Genomic DNA, 18,338 nt, shown 5'->3' on the forward strand with positions numbered 1-18,338 from the left:
GGCACAGAGAAGCCAAGTGATTTATACTTGGTCACTCCTACTGTTCCAAAACACCTCGGGTCAATGGTGAACTCTCACCTCTCCTTAAACCACTACAGGAAGAGGTCCAGGCGAGAGAGAGCACTAGTCTCTTTTTACTCACCCCACCTAAGCCTCCACATCCTGCTGCCATTCTTCCTCTGAAAGATGAACCTGTACTTTCAGTGAGACAGAGGAGACCCTCACCTTTAAAGTGGTCTCAATCTTCTGTGCTGGGGTTCAGGAGGTTCTGGTGAGCTGACTGAATCAGGTAGCAAGCAAACCGGAGCGGGACACTGCCGACCTCTGAATCTGACTCAAACCGTCGCTCGCTTATCTCCCTGTAACCTGGTTCCATTCAATGCTGGGACTTCTTATTCCAGAGAGCCCAGATGCCGTCAGTTTAAACAGAGGTGTGGTGCCATCTGACGTCGAGATTATCTTGGTCTCGGGAAGGAAATCAGAGGCCGACAGATGCGGAAAAGAGGAATTAAAATGCATTGTGTGACCATGTTTTCCAGCTCAACCTTTCTTTTCCAGTTTGAGGTTCTCAAGACTAGAACTACATTTTCAAGGCTAGAAGGGCAATTTGACCTAGTAGAAAGAACACAGGACCGGGAGTCAGGAGACCTGGGTTCTAATCCTGCTCCACCACCCGTCTGCTCAGTGACCTTGGACAAGTCACTTAACTTTTCGGTGCCTCCACTTCTTCATCTGTAAAATGGGCATTCGATAGCCATTCTCCCTCCCCCTTAGGTTGTGGGACAGGGGCTGTCTCTGATTCTATCGTACCACCGTGCTTAGCGCATCGTAAGTGCCGAACAGACCCAACAGTTAACTGAAGGTAGAGGATGTGTCCGCTACGGTCTTGAAGCAGCGCGTTATCGGAGATGGGTAGAGCCTGCAATCCTGCTCAGAGAACAATCACGGTCCGTTCTCCCCTGTGGGAAGCCCTAATGTGAAATCCATTCTTTGTTCCCAGGATCTAGAAGAATTCTGCTTCAGATTTTGCATAAACCACTTGACGGTAGTGACACAAACTTCAGGCTTTGCGGAAATGGACCACGATCTCTTGAAAAACTTCATCAGCAAAGCAAGTAGAGTTGGCGCCTTTAAAAACTGAACCAACCCCAGCCCGCCTCCCTGCAGAGGGAAAGCCTGCCCCTCCCAAAGCTTGAGGACAATTTCCATTTAACCAAAACGGCCCTTAAAAGGGGCCCGACCAACTTGACCGTGGCCCCGATGAACTCCTGGGTGCCAGGGATGGAGAAATTTGGGGAATGGAATCTTCTCAATCTCCTCCGCACTAACTCAAGTTTACATAGGAAGCCTGATGCACTGAGCAGACGCTACTATTCTCCTCACCTTCCGCCCCTGCTAACTTCAAGGATACTGAAAGGTTAACTTCCTATTAGTGCACTTCCTGCTGCTTCTCTGGAAATTTTGCAGAAAAAGCACCTTAACGTTGGCTTTTGGCCCAAAGCTCTGTTTACAGGATTTCACGAACTCACAGTGACATCCAGGCAAGGAACCCAGTCTTCCTTGGGATTCAAGCCTTGAGTTGCTGAGAATTCGGGAGGGAAGAAAGAGTCACACAGAGAAACACAACCCAAATCTGAACAGTTAAGACGGTCCAAGACTCCTCGCACAACTGACTTCAGGGGCCCGGGGCCACTTTGGTTTCAGGCAGTTAACATTCGAGAAGGCCTTGGCCAAGAGAAGAGCGTCAAGAGACCAAGGGCTAACTTTATCCTTTTCTTTTCTCTGGGTCATTCATTCCTCATCTGGGGATATTAAATACAAAGTATTTATTTTAAATGATTTTGGTTTTATTTGCGGGGGTCTACCTTCAGCCTAGTGTATGACAAACTAAAGACTTTGTTTGTTTTAGCAGGGCTGGGTCTTAACTGGCGACAGAGTACTAATTCGGTATCGGTTGCATAAATCTTTTTCTTCTGTGTTGCTCTGAAATCAGTACCTCAACCAGATACCACTCAAAATGAGTTTAGCTCCGAGTACTGACACCAAGTAATTTATAGTTCAGTTTCCCCAAAAGTGGGACAGATGTCCAAGTTGTGAGTGTAATCGGGGGATCCACCTGTAAAGGAGAAACCGGAATGGTGTGTAAAAAAATGTTACGTTACTCTTAATATGTAGGTAACGATGCTGAATCGTGAGACGGGAAACCTTCCTGAGTTAGAAATCTCCTCTACTTCTAGAAAATAAGGTAAGAAAGTGTTAATCTGTAACTGCTAGAAGAAAGATTATTCTCCCCCAGCAGGTTTTTTTTTCCTCCGAGGGAAGACAGATTGATCGAATATTACATACTTCTTGCCTCTACATGCAAATAAATCCACCTGGAATGTTACAAACTTGTGTTTTGCAAAGGTATTGTTTCCAGTAGGTGCCCCAGAGCAAGCCTACCTCATCACCACACAGTAGGGGTGTACCTTACCTCAGCATGGCTTCTGAAAGAATCTGGAACTGCTCTTTCCTGCCAAAGCTTGGTATCCGTTGGAGCAAAATGAGCCAATTAATAGGGAAATCCACAGATGGTTGATAAGAAGCTAAAATAGGCTACATACCAATTCTGTAAAACTGCATGAATTCTGATATTTCTAACCAGAATTGGTAACAATTGGACAGTGGACTACTTTTATCCCCCTTCATCCTTCATACTGCTGTCTAAGGCTTTGAATGACGAACAAAACCTCAATTAGGCCAGAGCCCTCTAAGTGGCAGGAGGCAAGGAGAGAACAATATTCATTCATTGTCGTATTTATTGAGTGCTTACTGGGTGCACAGCGTTGTACTAAGCGCTTGGAAAGTACAATATCACAAGAACCTCCTGGTCCTCATCCATTCTTAAAGACACAGAGAAAAACAGACCAATAGAGTGAGACTCCCCACCTATTGCAAGAAAACTGCATGCCAAATAATATTTTTACAATTCTAATTTCTAAACCCCTTCAGATGAGGCTTCTATCCCTTTTAACCAAATGAGTTTCCCCACATCCAGTTCTCCTCTGTTGGGCGTGCCGTACGGGGGAGTCTACTGTTTCTACCAGTGCTGCAGCCGGCGAGATGGGGCTTGGTAGTTGGATGAGTACATTCCTTAACGGTGCCCTAGCCAAAACTGCCTACCCTTTACATGGCAGAACTGAGCAGATTCCATAAAAATCTCACTGAAGCTCGTCTCTCGTGCTTCATGCTCCTTCAGGTTACAATCCTGAAGTCAAAGGCAGGAGCAGTCGGAAGCAAGTGACTTTAACCCACCTGTACTCAGGGGCCTCGCTAAGTGGGCAAGCCCAGGTCCTGGCTCTAGCCTTTGCCACCCAGCATGCCCCCTTTGGGATCTGAGGGCTCCCTCCTGAATTCAAGGACTTGGTTCTTCCTCAACAGCTTCCTTCTCTTCCTACCCCACTCTCCCCAGCTTGGGCCTTCCTCCCCATAGAGCCTCAGAACCTTAGTTCCAGGGCCCCCCGGGATCCTCCTGGCTCACCGCCCTGGCTTTGTTCCCCTCGGGATCCTCAGCCTCTAGCATTTTCTCCAATATCCTTTTCCTCTTCTTCCACAGGGAGTGGGACAGAGCCGGAGAGCCAGGGGCAGCCACGCTACAGATGAGCTGAGCCCCTAGGCCAACTCCAGGCACCTACACAGACAGGCAAGAAGGGAAATTTGGGGGGCTCAGGGCTGAGACCTGGACATTTCTGTGCAGGCGTAGTGGATAGAGCATGGGCCTGGGAGTCAGAAGGTTCTAATCCTGGCTCCCCCACTTGTGTGCTGTGTGGCCCTGGACAAGTCACTTCACTGTGCCTCAGTTATCTCATCTGTGAAATGGGGTTGAGACTTTGAGCTCTACGTGGGACAGGGACTCTGTCCAACCCGACTTGTGGGTATGGGTATTCACCCCAGCGCATAGAACAGGGCCTGGCACATAGTAAGAACTTAAAGACCGTATTAATAATTTGGGCACACTAGGGCTCTCTAGTACAAATAGAAACTCTTGAGCTAGGAACACATATGTGCGAAACTGAAGTAACATATGCTCAAAACAAAAACCACAGGCACAGAATTTCAGAGTGGAGCTATTAATACACCCAAGCTACTAAGGCGTGACGTACATGGTGAATTGTCCTTACTGTGGACTAGACTGACACATGGACTCTAAACAGCTGCCCCTCTAGAAAACAATGGGAGAGTTTTGGCAGTACAGTTACTCCAACTTTGAACAACCTGAGAAAGCACCGATTAGCTAGAGAGCAAGTTCCCGACTTGTATGTGCAGTTAAAGGCGGTTAACGGCAAAATCTGAGTGATTTTCCTAACGTTAGTAATGAGGAGTTCTCCTCTTACCACCTTCAGGGCTCTGTAACTTTGTCCCAGTAAACCACTGCATATACTGCTGAATGATTGTGTAAATTTTTTTTGTGGCCAGAAACAGTAGATTTGAATTTATTGTTAAAACAGAAAAAAGTTAACCCCATTAGGCTAGAGTATAACATTTTATGGCATTTTTCTAAACAGTCAGTACCCTGCTCTCTGTGTTTATTCCTCAAACAGAGACCAAACAAGCACTCTAGGCAAGTTTGAGAAAGCATCTGTCTTATAGACGTTAACAGAACTTGTGCACGGTGCTCTGCCTTATCTACTTCTGATGACTATAATAAAGAGCAAAGCCATCCTACTTGTGAGGAGGAATCTCAGCCAGAGGTTTCAAGCCAAGCCCCAAAGAAGCAGTGTGGCCTGGTGGATAATCCCAGCTCTGCTACTTGTCCACTGTCTGACCCTGGGCAAGTCACTTCACTTCCCTGTGCCTCAGTTACCTCATCTGTAACATGGAGAGTAAGATTGTGAATCCCAAGTAGGACAGCCACTGTGTCCAACCTGATTATCTTGTATGTACCCCAGCACTAAGTGCTCATAGTAAGCACTTAACAAATACCATAAACCGACCCCACCCAAGTAGAACAATGCTAGGTCCTGTGGAAAAATACCAGCTATGGGCAGGCACCCTTTATCTGAAGTACTTATTTAAGGCCCATTGCTTCCAGACTCCCACCTGCCCATCGCATGAAGGCTGGTGCGAATGACAGAAGTCACAATTTCAAGAAATTTGGAAACCACTCAGGTAGGCAATTCTAAAACTATAACATCAAAGGATGAAGGAAGGGCTGTTAGAACATCAGCCTTAATCTTCCAGTTCTGTCCTGAAATTTTACTTTTCATTTAAACAATAGAAAACTCACAAGTTTGCTTTTCCAGCATCCAAGCGAACCCGTGGCGTCCCACAGATAAGGCCAGGGGCCATTTCGTAGAAACACACAGGAACGGAGTTGGGGTCTCGCAGCTGTCTGTGGACTGCAGGCGGGGAACAGAGCCTGTGGCTGGGGCAAGGTAAGTGGATGGAAGCCTCCCTGTTTCCCAGGAACTACTCAGACGTGGGATTGCACAGTTCCTCCCAAACCAACCTTAAAAGAGTAGGAATTCCTTCACAGATATTAATCACTACTCAATTCCCGCCATCCCCCAAAATGGCATTTTTCTTAAATTAGGAACATGTCTGTTTTGGAAGGAGAAAATTTCATTCAAAGCATCCCTTACCTCTCTCCCCCGCCAACGCTCCGCCCATCACTGCCCCTCCAACTGCCCGTCCTGAGATGCTGCAGATGGGCCAGCTAGCGGAACTCACTGCAGATCATCATTCCAAGAAATAACAATGAAATACAGTTTTACACAAAAAATACGTTTCCCTTTTAAGGAAACAATTACTCCTCTTATCCACGCTAGTTAAAATCCAATGTTTGTTCTGAATTTTCTCTTACTTACGTGGCACACGGGTGACGGTCTAGTCTCCCACCGGGTATGCCAACACCACACTGACTTCAAAGACAACCAGAAATCTCTTAATAGCTATTTTATTATTCCTCAAAGATATTAATGGTAGAAAATAGTAACAAACAATTTTTAATGCACAGTCTTTAACCAATCTGAACAAAAATGGAAAAACTGGAAAAGAAAAGCAATACTATTAGCTGAGGATATGTTTAGGAACTTTCCTTTACAGCACACTGTTTTGGCAGTTCCTAAATCTTGGCACGAATCCTAATATAAATGTAGAGATAGAGGCCCTAAGAACAGATTTAAGTCTCGGATTTACAAACTAACGGCTGGCTGAAATCAAGGCAAAACTAGGTGAAAAAAACATGCTAATATATAGATTTCCACTCTTTTGAACATATTTCAAGAAAACTGTCAAAACAGTATTTCAGTTTAAAACCAAAAAGGGCTTCAAATAAGGCTTAACTTTCTATCAAAACAGTCCCAAGTCAGTGCCTTTTTTTTTTTTTAACGAGTTCTGATTTAGACTGTTAAAAGTGATCCTTTAAAAAAAAAAACAGGTGATGCTGCCTTAAATATCACCTTTCTTAATTAACTACATCACATTTCTAAATAAGTTACCCACACAAGATATTTTAAATACACCTTTAGCTGAAATTAAAACAGCATTTTTTTTATTAACCCAGCTGTTTTAAGTTGAAGCATTTGCACCAAATTAAATCTTGATCAACAGGATGGCTGCCCTTCAAGGAGACTTTTGTTTATAGAACCTGGGCTACTTTGTCTTCAAAGGTAAAAAGCCAGCCAGCTTCATCTCGAAGGGTTAAACAAAAGGTACCCAATTTTAAATAAAATTGAATGTATAAAGTTTGTGTTAAAAGTCATTTGATGAAGCTTTAAACTTTCCCAAGTTTGCGAGTGAAGGCCTTAATTATTAAATGCTTTGTTCCTAAGTCTCTGACCTCAAGGTGGGGGGTGGGGGGCGGAATTGGAAGCATAGACTCCTGCAGTTAAATCTGTTTTCTTTAATTTAAGTCATTCTGCCTTGATTCTTGAGGGCCCAGAAAGATTAGGGAGTGCACTTACTAGGTTCACGGTGAGGGCTGAACACAGCCCTATTCAAGTATTCATCTGGGCCGTTCTTACGCTCAACGGGATCCAATTTGGCAAGTAGACAAATCGACAGTGATGTCATCTACCCACAGTTTTAGAGAGAAAGGGAGGGGGCAGGAGAGAGGAGCAGTAGTAGGAAGCTTTCAGACTCTGAGGTATGGGCTCTGTTGTCAGTAGTACAGCTACAACACGAGTTTACTTTCCACTGTTTTTTCTGTCGGTACGTAAAAGATAAAGATTTGCAAACTAAGCAAATAGTGCATCGAATTCCAATGGGAAAGAGAAATCTACTGAACAAAACAAGTGCATTTCAAGTCATTCTTTCTAGCTTCAAATGGCTACTTGGGACAAGCGTTCAAAAGAAATAGGATGCACTGGTGGGCAAATCAATAGAGCTGCATCAGGGAAGCAGGGGAAAAAGTCATCTGGAAAGAAAAATTCATAAATTAATCAGACTCAGTGGCATTAAGATATGTTCATGCTACATTTTAGGGTAGAGTGTTTAGCAGAATTGACCAGGTGGGACTTAGGCTGCCCTTCCTCCTGCTTGTCTCTGCCCCTTTGAAGCTGGCCAGTCTGCCAGCTGGATTGCCACGAATCTCTCCTACTAGCAGGAGGGAGGCTCCCAAGGAGCATCTCACACCAAGCTTAGTAATATCATGCGTGTGTGCCCCAAAACACCGGAAAGGGCTGCAAGCTAAATATTTTAACTAATCACGGGTTGTCCCCAGTAGCTGAAAAGACTATGCTGGCTGGACAATAAGATGCAAAATCAAACAAACTAGTCAAGTGAAGCCAGAAGAGTATGCAGTGCAGAAAATGGTCCTGAGAAGATTTTCACTTTTCTTCTTTGTTTGCGATGTCCATGGCATCGTTCATCTTCTGCTTCTGCATTCTCGTTCGGGTGGAGGCTGGAAAAAGGTGAGGAAGGCAATATGAACAGCTTTAGAGACACCCCATCTGCTGTTGGGGGGGCAGTAGGATCGTGCCTACTAACTCTACTGTCCTCTCCCAAGCACTTTAGTCCAGTGCCCTACACAAAGTAAGCACTCAAGAAATGTGATTACTACTACGAACCAAGGACCTCAAATTACCGCGCAAAAAGCACTTAGAGTCAGTCAATCGTATTTTTTGAGCACTTACTGTACGCAGAGCATTGGGCTAAGCACATGGGAGAGATCCACTCCAGCCAAGAGGTCGGTAGTGCTGAACTTGGGGTGCGATGCCAACCACCAAAATGGTCTTGAAGTAACAAGCAAGCTAGGCACCGGCCTGCATGCACAACTTTTCCCTTCAGGGGGTCAGAGGATTTTTACCCCTGCCCAGTGCAGGTCCCACAGACTCGAGGCAGAAACTGTGCCAGGAGGACCCTGGAGGAGGTCCTGACTGGTTTGGACGGTCCAGAACCTGGCCTGAGTCGTCTGGAACTCTGGGGCCACCACAAATTAGACTGGCCCTGTGTCAGGCTCAAAGGGGACCCATGTTGTCTGTGACAACCACTCTTGCAAGTAATTCATGGATACCCATCTTCTTAACCAAATTTGGAACAGGAATATTCTTCAAATGTGTTTTTAACGGAAATACAGGGATAATCTAGTTAAAATGGCATTCAAGGGGACAAGAAACCAATGGCTCTGGAGCCAAATAGTGTCCCCGGGCTGGCACACTAAGGCCAGTTCTTCGGGGTGTGGTGTGGGTGTGCCGGGCCCGGTGCAGCCGGCTTGGTAGGTGGGGGAGATGTTCAACCGCTGCAGGAGGCTCCTGCTTTCTCTAGAATTCGGCTGCTGCCGAGGGCACGGGGGCCCTGAACTGTGACCCTGTCAAGGAAGCTTACTGCTCCTAGCTCGCTGGGTCTCTGAGGAATATATTTACGACAGCACCCTGCACCGGTTGCAGATAGGGCTGCTTACATCTAGCTGCTTGGTTTGAATTTGTGGCAAATGACAGGGCTTCCTTAATGCACTCACTGCGCTTATGCATCTGTAGGATTTCCAGCTAATCAAAAGTCCCTTGTCCATCTTCTAGCCAGGGCAAAACTGGCAGCAACTACATGAAGATTAAAATTCTTCAGATCTTAGTCAATGTAAAATACCAACAGAGATTAAACACAATCAGGAGCTGCTTGCCAAATTCAGTTTTTATTTCATTCTTTAAGATTATACTTGAAAGTGTTGAGAGGGGAAAATAATGCTTAGGGACTTTGAGGGATTACTTAGCTCTCTCCGTATATTGAGCTTTTTCAAGTGTGGCGTATAAAAACTATTCTTTGTGGAAAAAATCTAAGTCACATGTTACATGGCAGAGTTCTTAAATTCTAAAATCAGAATGGTTATCACACAATATCGTGAACACCCAGCATTCTTTAGTCCACACAACAATGCCCGCATTTGTGGACACGGCCTGGCAGATGGCAGATCAAGTTAGGCAGGCCTTGTTATCTTGGCCATGCCTATTGTTTTTCTAATGGTATTAAGCACTTACTACGTGTCAAACACTGTTCTAAGCGCTGAGGTAGATACAAGTTAATTAGTAAGAAACGGTCCCTCTCCCATTTGTCCCACACAGTCTCAGTGGAGAGAGAACAGATATTTAATCCCCATTCTACAATTGAGGAACTGAGGCACAGAAGTTAAGTGACTCGTCCAAGGTACGGGAAGCAATTGGCAGAGCTGAGATTAAAACCCAGGTCCTCTGACTCCTAGGTCCATGCTGCTTCTATACCTCTGAATTTGATTCATTCATTAGCAATCACCTAGAGCAGCTTCTTCAAAATCTGAGTTTTCTGTATTCTGCTTCTGTAAATTTTACCGACCTTACTGGGTGAAGGACAGGATGAAGATTTGGTCTCATTAATAAAACTAACATTGAGCCATAAATATGTACAGCAGCTGATAAGCTTAAGGGGGAAAGAGCAGTCATAAATTGACCATTATACAATAGGTGGAATGGAGAAAAGAGACATAAATGAACAACAAACAGTGCTGAGGTGGCTGATAGAATGGCAAGAAGGGAAGTGTAGGGGAGAAATGTGTTCTAGAGGAGGAAGTCACTTTTTGGAACAGCTTCGAAAGGAAAGATGTGGTTTGGGGAAACTCAGGAAGCGGGGATATTCCAGGCAGGGAAAATCAATTACACCACATAATTACTCCTGATTCATTATGAAGTAGCATGGCCTAGTGGCAAGAGCACAGGCTTGGCAGCGAGAGGTCATGGGTTCTAAACCCCGCTCCGTTATTTGTCTGCTGTGTGACCTTGGGCAAGTCACTTAACTTCTCTGTGCCTCAGTTACCTCATCTGCAAAATAGGGATTAAGACTGTGCGCCCCATGTGGGACAGGTACTGTGTCCAACTTGATTACCCGGTATCTACCCCAGTGCTTATAACGGTGCTTGGCACATAGTAAGCACGTAACCAATACTTTTATTATTCCTCATCCGACATTCCTGAACAGTGCCTGAATGTTCTGAAACTGTTAATACAGGATGGATGGATCACTGGCATAATATGTCTTAATGATCTTTAAAAATCTACAAAATAGAAAAATTTCCCAGTAGCAGAAAAATAACAAATTGTAATTACATCTAAAAATTCCCTTTCCAAGTAAGTAATTGAGGATGTCAGTTTTACACAACATCCTCCCCAACAAACACCCAAGGTCTTGTGCCACTCCTGGAAGAGTTCCTCAAGACAGGCATTATCTTCAAATATCTTTTCAAAACAACTCACACTGAAGACAAGTTCCCTCAAAAAACTGCACATATTCATTCTCTCTTGTCTTTTCTGCATGTAGAACTTGTGAAGAGAAGACAAAGGACTGACAATCATTTTGAAAAGGTAACAGCCAAATACTTACTCATTTCTGCAAGTTTCTGCTGAAATTTAGACTCTCCAGGTAGATGTTTACTGCAGAAAAAAAGAATCAATTCTGTATGACTCCACCAGAGAAATTAAACTTCCTATTTTTGGTTACCAAAGGGAATAATTTTTTTGATTTTATATATTAAAAACCAGGCCTGGGTCTACAGACGGCTTTATAAAAATGTTCCAAATGAATCGACAATTTTCTAGTGATTTTGACATCCCCCTCCCCCACCCTTTCAAGACTAAAAAATGCTTCCCTGATGTTGATAAACACATCCCAAACTGTACCAACTTGAGGTAGGCTGCTATGAAATAAGAATGGGTTTGGGTTTTCATGTTGAATTAATCGTGGCCAGAGGGAAAACCCTCCCTGGCATGCAACGGTGTGCATCTTGGCCACGTCTCGGACCTACCTTCCGTCCGCTTCATCTTGTCCCTCGATATCAAAGCGGAGCTTTTTCAGCGGATTCGGAGGGTTGCTTCCGTCGGCGCTTCTTTTGAGTGAACGGTCACTGCTACAAACCATCTGGTTTATTTTCTGGAATTTTTCAGAAGTCTAGAAATTACAAAACCATTATGTATCATTCATTTTCACTGGCATATTTTGGCATCAGATGTCTTTACCTAGCTGTAGCAGTGCCTAAAGTAAGCCCCTTGCTTGTGGCTGGTTCTTCAAAAGCCTAATCGGATAAGTAGCTGGCATCGAACAAATGCTTCAAATGTTGTTGCAATGGTCTTTGGACTATATTCTTTTGGCCAGTACTGGACTGGTTCTGGCCCAATGAGTATGGTACCAAAAGTGCCACCCTGTTTTCACCGACCCAACATGCTCCCTTCTCACCACCTTCGTCAATAGAATTGGTTGCAAGCCTATTTGGGGCAGAGTAAGTTATTAGGGGCTGTGTGGAGAATTATAAAAGGACGAATGACCAGATTCCTGACTCTGAGGAGTTTACCCCACCCTCAACCCTTCCAACCCTCATTCCTTTGTTTCCGCTTGATTACCCGCCCTTTTGGAGGAGGAAGATGGGGAGGTGTCATATGAGGAGAGGCAGCAAGAGAGGAGGACTGCAAATAACCTTCCCCAGTTTCAATTAGAGAAAATTGTATTTTTATTGTTCCCTTTGCAAACAGAATACTTACCCCAAACGATTCGCCAATTGACACTAAGATTCTGTCAAGTTAAGACAAAACATGGATTAATGAGCAACAGAAAAAAAGCACTTTATTTTCAACCATCAAGTGAACAAAACAAAACCCAACTTCTGTATCACGGCAAACTACTCCAGTCGGGAGGCTGAAGACCCCAGTGCAGTGTCAACCAAGACCCTCTTTTCAGATATTTTTAAAGGGGCTTTGATTTTATCACTGTGGCTACTTACTTACTTACACTTACTCCCTAAGACTCCCCAAACTTTATCTGACACTGGAGAGATACACTGGGGCTCCTGAGCATCAAGCACATTGCCTGTGCATTTCAAATGGTAAAGTGACAAACAGTGGTTGTAAGAAAAAGCTCTGAGTTCTGTTTTGGCAAGGAGCAAATAAAATGCCTTCACATCTCAAGTACATCAACCCCAGGGTTTGCAAAGCCCCCGGCTGCTAAAATTTTGAATGTATTTTCCATGAAAACAAAGGCGACACCCAGAAAAAAGATCACGTTACATTTCTATTTAAAGATAGAATGTCTCTGCATGAAATAGGGAATGGCAAACTGGGTCAGGCCAATTCTCCATCCAGCTCAGAAGTCTGTTCTGACAAAGGCCCCGAAGAGCACCTGAAAGAACGCTACAGTGGTTGCCCTCCTTAGATCCACACTCACGGTTACAAGTCTATCTTCTAACCACTTTAGTTTTACAGTCTAATAACCCCTAATGGGCCTAGCATCCAAAATCAAACTAAACCCTTCATGAGGCTTCTCACTTCTCAAACTTTTCCCTTCAGCAATCCAGGACAGAATCTCTCCCCATCATCATTAATGGTATTTATTGAGCTGAAGCTGCGGGAGATACAAGTTATTTAGGTCAGACACAAGACTCCAAGCTGAAGAATGCTCTTCTCTTTTCAGCCTTTTCAGTGTTCTTCTGGGTCTTTTTCCCATTTTATATTTCTTCTAAGATACGCCCACCATAACTGCTTGCAGTATTGCATGTGTTGATGCACCCACAGTTCTCTCAAGCAGTAAAACTACCATTCTCCCTTGTGTTGACCAACATCCTGTTTGTCATCTGTGCTGTTACCTCTCACTGAGCCATGGTCAAAAGGGACAGACAACGGCAGCATCAAGCTCTCGTTCCTGAGTTGCGACTCATTATGAAAACGTTTATACTGGGTCTCTTTTAACCTGTGTGATTATTCTATTGTCTGTGGGATTTGGGGAGTCTTCTGAAGAGTCTCAAGGACTGATCTTAACATTAGAACTTTCACAAGGGGATATCCAATACTATCAGTAGTCCATGGCCCAACCAGATTTAAGAATTCTTCGATGGCCCCATTAGAGAGAAACGACTATTTTTTCTAAGGGTCGTTGATGTGAAGTGAGCAAATCCAAAGAAAAGTGTAGAATTCACCTAAATGCACCGAGTTTAAGCCTGCTTCACTCCAAGTCCCAAATTCAGTGATCCCCTCTCCCCAGAATCAGATACAAAGCTGAAAGAAAATGAAATAGAGATGCCTTCAATGCTCTGTGTCTTTCCCTTCTGCGTATCAGGATTCAGTGCCCGTTCCTCTTCTGTTCCCAGGCACGTTGGAGGAAACAAGAGCTCCCCTATTACTCTACTCTTATTCACACCACATTAGTCCTCCAGGGGGCTGTGAATGGCCTAATTTGGGCCTTTTCTGCAAGGTCACTTCCCAATAGTCCCCTAAGCAGACTTATACTTTGGAGTCTTCCAATGTCAATCTAAAGCACCTCTACTTCCCTTGCAGAGTTTCCTCTCTTACCTCCAATAGACACGAGGAAATGTGCCCTGCAGCCTGGTCTTTAGTTTTGCTAATCTAGGGTGGTAGTAATAGTATTTCTTAAGCTCTTAGTGTGTGCAAACCACTATATTAAGCGCTGGGAGAAAATACCCAAGTGGAAATTAAACACAGCCCCCATCCCTCCTGGGCCCACTAAGTCTTAGCCCCCTAAGGCCTAGTCATTTTCTCAAATGCTCTGGCCTTCGTTTTTCTACTGCGAATCTTCCCTTGCCCTACCCAAGTAGTGGGAGCACAGGGTTTGAAGACCCATTGGAGTTGGGGAGAGCTGGGGAGAGGAATGGAGCCGGGGCAGGTGCCAGGTGTAGAGCTGGCCTCGGGGCATTCTGGGCATTGTCCCACCACCAGGACTTCAGAGCAGTTCTGGCCAACTGGTGTCATCCTTCCCCAACTCCTCCCGCCTCAGGTCCCCAAGTCCTCCGGGAATGTCCGTTTCTGGGGACAAGCCCTTGTGGTCCTGGCAGCCCTCCCACGGGGGTGGGTGGGCCCATGGCTTCCCTGATTTTACTCTCCAGCCTGTAAAAGGAAAGCAGGCCAGAGATTTTCTGACCAGATTGCTGACCATGTGAAAACCAGGGAATTATTTCTCTGCCCACCTGCTGTTCGTCAGTGCGGAACAACCTTCATCTCTGTCTCCATCTCTTCTGGGCATTTAACCAAACTGCACTTGATGCTGACTCATGCAAAGCTGTACAATGCCTCATTCCTTCCCCCCTCCTCTAACCTCACCACCCCAACTTGGAGCAGCGTGGCTTAGTGGAAAGAGCAGGGACTTGGGAGTCAGGGGTCGTGGGTTCTAATTCTGGCTCCGTCACTTGGCAGCTCTGTGACTTTGGGCAAGTCGCTTCACTTCTCTGTGCCTCAGTGACCTCATCTGTAAAATGGGGATTAAGGCTGTGAGCCCCACGTGGGACAACCTGATTACTTTGAATCTCCCCCAGCACTCAGAACAGTGCTTGGCATATAGTAAGCACTTAACGAATACCATCATTATTATACAGTGTTGTTTAGGACGTATTATAATCCATCCAAATTTCAGGCCGCTTTTCTACCAGGTAAACATATTTTTCACAAAAAATCCCTTGAAGCTCTATAGGGTTCACATTTTTCCTGAGTTCCCATCCAATCAACAGCTAGGTTTGCCTGGTCTGAATTTTCCTTTGTCAAAACCACACCTATCATTGCTCAACCTTTCACCACCTTCGGGATGATCACAGGTTCCTTCCTCCTTCACTTTTCGGCTCTGCTGATTACTCCCTTAGCCTTGTAAAACAGTAATTTCCAGGATGTTACTGCGTTATGACTATAACTTGTCTCCTACTTTGCATACAAGCGTAGCAAGTTTCAAATGGCCTATGATGGTATATAATAAGTCACACACAGAACATCAAAGCTGGGGAATGTTTTTGGGTTGATGCAGATGATAATATAAAGATTTGTAGTTGCACAGCACCTTTCATCTTAAAATCTCAAACAGCTTCACAAACACCCTCCCTGAACCTCAACATCCTTTTGAAGTAGAGGCAGAAACCTGCCTAAGGCCATAAAACTTACTCACGATAAAACTAAGAAAATAAACCTGAGTTTTAATTCACATTCACCTATCTGCTCCAACAAGAAATGAAAAGAAAGGGTGTTCTCAAATGGGGTTCAGGGGACGGGAGCCACAGCAAGGGAATGAATGGGTTTGGTTTCCACGTTCATTAGCACGGCTCCTCAAACCAAGCAGAAAGACTGCTTCCAGATTCCCACAGAAAAAGCCCTCCCCTTGCAGCAGACCAGCTACAGCAAAACGGTGACGACGACACACAGATAGTTAACCAGGCGGTACGTTCTGCAACAGGACAAGAAGTCCGTTGGTAATGGCAGCAATCAATTGGTGGCATTTACTGAGCGCTTACTGTGTGTAGTAGAGCACTGTATTAAGTGCTTGGGAGAGTATAATGGTCCACCTCATTTGGAATTCTCAAAACCACTCACCTGGTGACAACTGGGACAAATGTTTAAATTAAACTCGTAACTTTGGATACGAAGCTACCCTTCTATCCAACCTGAGGACATTCCAAGTGCTTAGGACAGTGTTCTGCACATAGTAAGTGCTCAATAAATACTGTTGAATGAATGAGGGATGTGATTTAAGGCTAAAAACAAATCTGTCCCAAACTGTCCCGAAGTGGGACAGGATTTGGCTCTGCTTGGTCCACCCTGTTGCAGACAGGGCTGAGTCCAGCACTTAGTACAGTGCTTGGCACATAGTAAGCACTTATTGAATACCATAAAAAAACAAACTGGTAAACACCAACCTTGATCTTGGAGTCATCTTGGTGGGAGTTGGCAATCCTTCTGAAAATTTGTAGGGGCTCTTCAGAGGTGAAATGTATATGTTCCCACCAGGCACACGTAAAGGAGAACTGGAAAACTTATAAGGGCTTCGAGGAATGTGAGGTATAGGTGACAAGGTTGGGGGCTGCAAGAGAAAAAGTACAAGGTTTGTGGAGTACGTCATTCAACAATTAAATGGAGAGTTTCACACACACACACTATAATAAAGTTTTCAACATACCCTTGTGGAAGCATATTGCAAAATGTTCGTTTTCAGTTTCTGCATGAAGACCAAGTTGTAAAAGACTATAATGGAATCATACTGTCCTTCCCTTATCAAAACACGCTTGAAAGTCTTTGGAGAGAAAAAAAAAAGTACGTTCCACAAACATATCAATTCATATCTGGTTTTCTTATCTTCTATTACGGATTACTGGCAGCATTAGCTAAATGTGCCTTTCACTAGGAAAAAGAATTTTCCGGTAAAGTTTGGAATTCATTTCTGGTTTGGTAAACATACAGCGTTTTCTGAATTACAGTTTCCTTGAAAGGAAAAAAAAAAACACAAAACCTTTATTAACCACACTATTTAAAGCCTTGGATTGGCTATGTCCAGTTTAACAGCAAATATGTCATCTCCTTTCAAAGTGCACCCACATATTGTTCTGCTGCAAATTGAAGAGTAAATCCTATTTGAAATACTGTTTATATTTACAGATCCAGACTGGAGAATAGCCAGTCAAGTCAAATTAAGTAGTGCTTTGAGGATAGTTTTAAAATGGATCAATCAGTCGTGCTTATTGAGCATTTACTATGTGCAGAGCATTGGGCTAAGTGCTTGGGAGAGTACAATTCAACAGAGTTAGTAGATGCATTCCCGGCCATAGAGGGCTTACAGTGAAACTCTCCAGATTCAACTTTCCCAAAGATAATTTACATACCTCTTGGATGGCATGAGTGAGGTCCTTGTAAGCTGTCACGATCATTTTGAATTTCAGATCAATATTCTTCACTTTACAGATGCCATACATAGAGCACATCATGATCTATTTAAAAACAAGCAAAGCAGAAGTAGTCAGAGTTGCATGTCCTAATTTTAGGCCAAAAGAGCTCTCCCAGCACCCTTTTCTCTGCACCAGAAAACTGAAAATCAACAGCTGGTTCTGTAAGCAGAGCTCAATGGTGCTACCATCTCCCAGGAGGCTCAGTCAAGAATCACTCAGGAAAAGTCTGGCCTATCCTCTGGGCTGAAGAAAATCAAGGCATTCAGTTCTTTTCAAAAGTGTGATTTCATTAAGCGCTTTGGATAGATCACTGCTGTGAGATTAGGGGATTTTCTTCCCAATACCCTCATCTTGAGTGGCCAGAACAAAGCTTTGTGCGTCTGCGCAGCATCAGGCCCAGTGTCAGTATTACAACTTGAGTTTTCGGGAACATGGGGTTCCTCGGGAACTCAACCTTCACATTTTGGCAGAATGTACCACTGCAATTTTCAAGTTGATCATTCTGCCTGTCAATTATCCAGGCTATTTGATGAACCGCTGTCCTGTCTGGGAGGAGGGCAAAACAAATAGCTATGAGGTAGTTTGGGAATCACATGTGAAATCCAACTATCCCTGAAACCCATTACCTGGTATAATTGAGAACTTACTGCAATATGCTTTCCATTTACCATGAGAAATCAATTTTATGGGAAAACAAAAGGCAAGGATTTGGATTCCCTGTCTTTTCTGAGGAGGAGAAATAAATTCAATAACTTGGTCATAATTCAAATATTCACTTTCCAGCTCAGAGCTGAGCTAGAATGTCGGTCTACCATATGATATCAATTAACTGCATAAATGAAATAGCTGGCAATTCCAGGCTTCAATGAGAGGAATTTAAAAGTCTGCATTCTTGCATGAAATTCATAGGTTTATGGATTAAAGTAAAATAAGACTTATAAAAATTTAACAGAGCTTCATCATAGTAACCTCATGCTTGACTGGAATCTGGGTTTGCACTAGGATTTTAGTACTTAGTACTTTGTGGATAAATGAAAATTTTAGTGAAACAAAAATAATCTTTAAAAGCTTAATATCTTAAAGAGCGGGTAACCATCTGTTCTGGATACTTTAGGTCTTCACCTTCTTGGAGAGAGGGAACGGGAACAGAAGACTACTTCCGAGCATAAAATTCTGGGAAAATGGAGTCAATGCGTTTTCG

At 44.0% G+C, this 18,338-nt stretch overlaps 2 protein-coding genes and 1 long non-coding RNA gene across 12 annotated transcripts in view; 2 read left to right on the top strand and 1 right to left on the bottom strand.

Annotated features, from left to right (window-relative positions):
• RCBTB2 (RCC1 and BTB domain containing protein 2) overlaps nucleotides 1-1,837 on the top strand; it is a 28,324-nt gene extending 26,487 nt beyond the window's left edge. For all 9 annotated transcript variants that reach the window (XM_029047868.2, XM_029047867.2, XM_029047869.2 and 6 more), the window contains one exon: nucleotides 1,001-1,837. In XM_029047868.2, coding sequence (XP_028903701.1) covers nucleotides 1,001-1,141 — 141 coding nt within the window. In that variant the 3' untranslated portion in view covers nucleotides 1,142-1,837. The remainder of the gene's footprint in view (nucleotides 1-1,000) is intronic.
• A 3,062-nt stretch (nucleotides 1,838-4,899) lies between these two features.
• Nucleotides 4,900-18,323, top strand: LOC114805826. Of its 2 annotated transcripts, XR_005661182.1 has the most exons (4): nucleotides 4,900-5,148; nucleotides 5,283-5,414; nucleotides 10,762-10,805; nucleotides 18,252-18,323. It is a non-coding gene; the product is annotated as an uncharacterized LOC114805826 (long non-coding RNA). The 2 variants fall into 2 exon arrangements; XR_003753854.2 differs by lacking the exon at nucleotides 18,252-18,323 and having other exon boundaries at nucleotides 10,762-10,950.
• RB1 (RB transcriptional corepressor 1) overlaps nucleotides 5,920-18,338 on the bottom strand; it is a 95,330-nt gene continuing 82,911 nt past the window's right edge. The window contains exons 21-27 of the mRNA XM_029047864.2: nucleotides 17,075-17,179; nucleotides 16,375-16,488; nucleotides 16,115-16,278; nucleotides 11,976-12,006; nucleotides 11,246-11,388; nucleotides 10,825-10,874; nucleotides 5,920-7,882 (exon numbers count right to left, since the gene is read on the bottom strand). Of these exons, the coding sequence (XP_028903697.1) occupies nucleotides 7,809-7,882; nucleotides 10,825-10,874; nucleotides 11,246-11,388; nucleotides 11,976-12,006; nucleotides 16,115-16,278; nucleotides 16,375-16,488; nucleotides 17,075-17,179 (681 nt within the window). The 3' untranslated portion in view covers nucleotides 5,920-7,808. The remainder of the gene's footprint in view (nucleotides 7,883-10,824; nucleotides 10,875-11,245; nucleotides 11,389-11,975; nucleotides 12,007-16,114; nucleotides 16,279-16,374; nucleotides 16,489-17,074; nucleotides 17,180-18,338) is intronic.

This window comes from Ornithorhynchus anatinus, chromosome 20 (genome assembly GCF_004115215.2).
Source record: "Ornithorhynchus anatinus isolate Pmale09 chromosome 20, mOrnAna1.pri.v4, whole genome shotgun sequence".
In the NCBI taxonomy this organism is placed as follows: domain Eukaryota; kingdom Metazoa; phylum Chordata; class Mammalia; order Monotremata; family Ornithorhynchidae; genus Ornithorhynchus; species Ornithorhynchus anatinus.